Genomic DNA, 3,131 nt, shown 5'->3' on the forward strand with positions numbered 1-3,131 from the left:
CCATTTGTGTGCGTCAATCCTGGCTTGCTGTCAACCAGGGTTTTTCTATGTCCAACACCCACATGAATACCAGCAACCTAGCACCCCTGAAAAGTGGGAGAGCCGGTGTGAACACATCCCAGGAGCTTTCCTTCCTCCATCCGTGCACTCAGCAGGTGCTGGGACACCATATTGTGAGGTTTTGGGCCAAACACAAGTGGAGCCTACCCCTCAGGGTCCTCAGGCCCATTAAGCTCTTTAAGCTGGAAAAAGTTTCATCCTTATCCCTGACACAGCTTGCTGGTCGCTCCTCAGCCACCTATAAATCTAAGTCTAGCTCAAAAGTTGAGAAAGCCGTATTCCTAAGAGAGTCACCACCCGCAGATCTGAGAAAGCAGGTGCTGACCAAAGCATCCGTTCAGACGCCAGACAGTCTTCTGGTGTCTTCACCTACATTTACACAGTTCCAGATGGCCCCACAAGGGATCCCATCTTGGAATCCCCATGGGCCCTTGAAGCCTCCTCCAGCTGGACAGGAAGGCAGGTGGCCTTCTAAGCCCCTCACATGCAGCCTCACAGGCAGCGCCCAGCAGAGCGGGAGCGTAGGAGCCCAATCTTCAAGGACTGGAGAGACCATGGAGGCAGCGCCACAACCCAGCGTTCCCTTGGGAACCTTTCTGCCGGCAAACCTCCAAGGCACACGTAAGGATGTGAGTGGTTTAGAGGCTCCAGGGACCAGTAAAGGCTCTCAGCTCCCTGGAATGTCTGTCTCCCATGATCCAGAAGAGCTCTATCTTATGGGAGAGGTTGTTAGTGAATTTGAGCCCAGAATGGCCACCAAATCAGAGACGCAGTCTCAAGTTTGTGGCGCCGTTGTGCTCCTTCCAGATGGTTTTACTGACATTCCCCTTGCTACAGAGAGTTTGGCTTCTCAAGTGCCCCACGGCCGTCTCCAGAGCATGCCTACCAGGAACATGCGGGCTTCCCAGGAGCTACGTGACCTTATGGCAGCCAGAAGGAGCAACCTGGGGCACAAGGAGCCCAAGAACCCGAAATGTCAAGGCTCATGCAAGAGCCAGAACCAGATGTTTACCCCTACTCACAAGACTGAGAACCCAGTGAAGCCCAACTTTGAAAAACGTGAAGAGAGGCTTGAAGAACTGAGGACTCCCCAGCGTACCCCAGCCACAAAAACAGAAGAAACCCGACAGGATGAAGGCCTCCAGCTGTTGCCGTCCAAGAAACAGCCTCCTTCGATAAGCAACTTCGGAAAAGACATCAAACAATTTTTTCAGCGGGTCTTTTCAGTGAAAAAAAGCAAGCCAGCACCAGTCACTGCCAAGAGCCAGAAAACAGTGAAAAACAAATCACATGTGTACAGCAGCTGTGCTGAAGCTGAGGGGCTCAGGACAGCAGTCGGACAGATGCTGGAGGAAAAAATGACACTTTGCCGTGAGCATCATGCCTTGAAGGTCAATCAGCACAAACAGGAGTTCCAAGCCCCAGTCTGTGGGTTGCCCTGCAGCCACAGGCACCTCTTCCACCCGGAACACAGCAGAACGCTGGGCTATGCAGCCAGCAGTCAACAAGCCACTCTCAAGAGCCAGAGTTACCCCAACAGAGAGAGGCACATCAGAGATCAACAGCCCTTGAAAAGCGTCCGGTGCAACAATGAGCAATGGGGCCGGCGACATCCCCAACCCTTGCTCCCCAAGAACCCTGTCTCCCCAGTCAGTGCCCCTCAGGGTGGACTGAAGACACCCGGTGCCTTTGGCCACCATCCCCACTGTCCAAAGCACTGTCTTCTTTGGGAAGGTATCTAATCTGGTCAATCACAAATTCTTTTTTCAGCATTCCCTAGAGAAAAACAAGTCCCCAAGAAAAGAAATCACTCTATGTAAAGAAATAATATTTCTCTCATGTTCTTATACCCAGAACATTTAATGTTCCATAATAAATAAATATCGCGCTTTTTTTCCCCCATAAACGGGTAATGGCTTTTATTTGTGTCATGCTTGGTGTGGGCTTGTTTTCTATAAGTGACAGGATGTGGAGGGATTCTGAGAGTGGTGTTGTGAGCCCACCTTCATCCTGAGTTCCTTCACTGAAACTTACGTTTCCAAAACACTGTCTTTACACAAACAACAAAAAATTCTAAAAACAAGATGAGAAAACCTATGAAGATCCCACTCAGAGATATGGTTCAACCCATCTTTCTACTACTTACTCTCTACCTCAAACTTTATGCAGCTGTAGGAAGAAAGTGTGCAGAGACGTCATAGGACTGAATACCTCCATGCAGGCTCCAGGAACTGCCACAGTCAACTAGCTTCATGTGTCACAAAATAGTGGAAGCTCGGGTGGGAGAGTGTGGGCCCCGAGTTCAGAAGCCAGGGAAGTCTTGACCCTGGATATCCTGGTGGAGAGCAGATAATGCCTGCCCTTGGGAAGCCCCTTCTCTCCCTCGCAAAGGCTGGGATGGAGACGGGCCCTCTTAGCCCAGCCTGCATACAAAGCACAGAGTCCCCATCCCGCTGCCCCTCCCTTTCTTGCACTCTGGAGTGGTGGTGGGGACAGACCTTCCAGCACTGTGGATGTAAAGGTGGGGGGCGGGGGGAGCCTTCACGGAGGCTGCTGAGGACCGTGAGCTCCCCTGCCCAAAATGAGTGAATGACCCTGCTCCTGGGTCACCTGCCTTTGTCTGTCTCACCTATGTACGTCTCAGCTTCAGAGAAGTAGTTCTGGGTGAATGGGGCGGGGCATGCCTGTGTGTGCAGAGGCTTCCGATGGTGGGGCTCTGTGGAACCACAGCAGGATGCAGACAAAGAACTGAAAAGGGGGCAAAGTGGTGTGAGGGCTCCATAAGCGGTGGCATGACCTGGGAGCCTCTGACATTCCAACCCCTTCCACAGGCATAGAGGGGACTATGGCTCATCCTGGCCCCACCCCAGGGTCTGTCCCTGCTCCAGCTCCCAGACCACAGACCTAAAAACACATTTACCCCCAACACAGAGGACCAGACTAGTGAGAAGACAAAGTGAATAAGGGAAGATGAATTTCTTAACATCTTTAATAAGCTTGCACATAGTAACCTATTTAATGTGTGTGTGTGTGTGTGTGTGTGTGTGTGTGTGTGTGTGATAGAGTTTCAC

General features: G+C 51.5%; 1 protein-coding gene across 1 annotated transcript in view; it reads left to right on the forward strand.

Annotated features, from left to right (window-relative positions):
- Positions 1 to 1,964, forward strand: part of LOC108316983 (spermatogenesis-associated protein 31A5-like) — a 9,421-nt gene extending 7,457 nt beyond the window's left edge. The window contains exons 6-8 of the mRNA XM_037745258.1: positions 74 to 737; positions 819 to 1,740; positions 1,915 to 1,964. Of these exons, the coding sequence (XP_037601186.1) occupies positions 74 to 737; positions 819 to 1,740; positions 1,915 to 1,940 (1,612 nt within the window). The 3' untranslated portion in view covers positions 1,941 to 1,964. The remainder of the gene's footprint in view (positions 1 to 73; positions 738 to 818; positions 1,741 to 1,914) is intronic.
- Positions 1,965 to 3,131: the final 1,167 nt, after the last annotated feature.

The sequence above is a fragment of the Cebus imitator genome, unplaced genomic scaffold, assembly GCF_001604975.1.
Source record: "Cebus imitator isolate Cc_AM_T3 unplaced genomic scaffold, Cebus_imitator-1.0 Scaffold196, whole genome shotgun sequence".
Taxonomy (NCBI): domain Eukaryota; kingdom Metazoa; phylum Chordata; class Mammalia; order Primates; family Cebidae; genus Cebus; species Cebus imitator.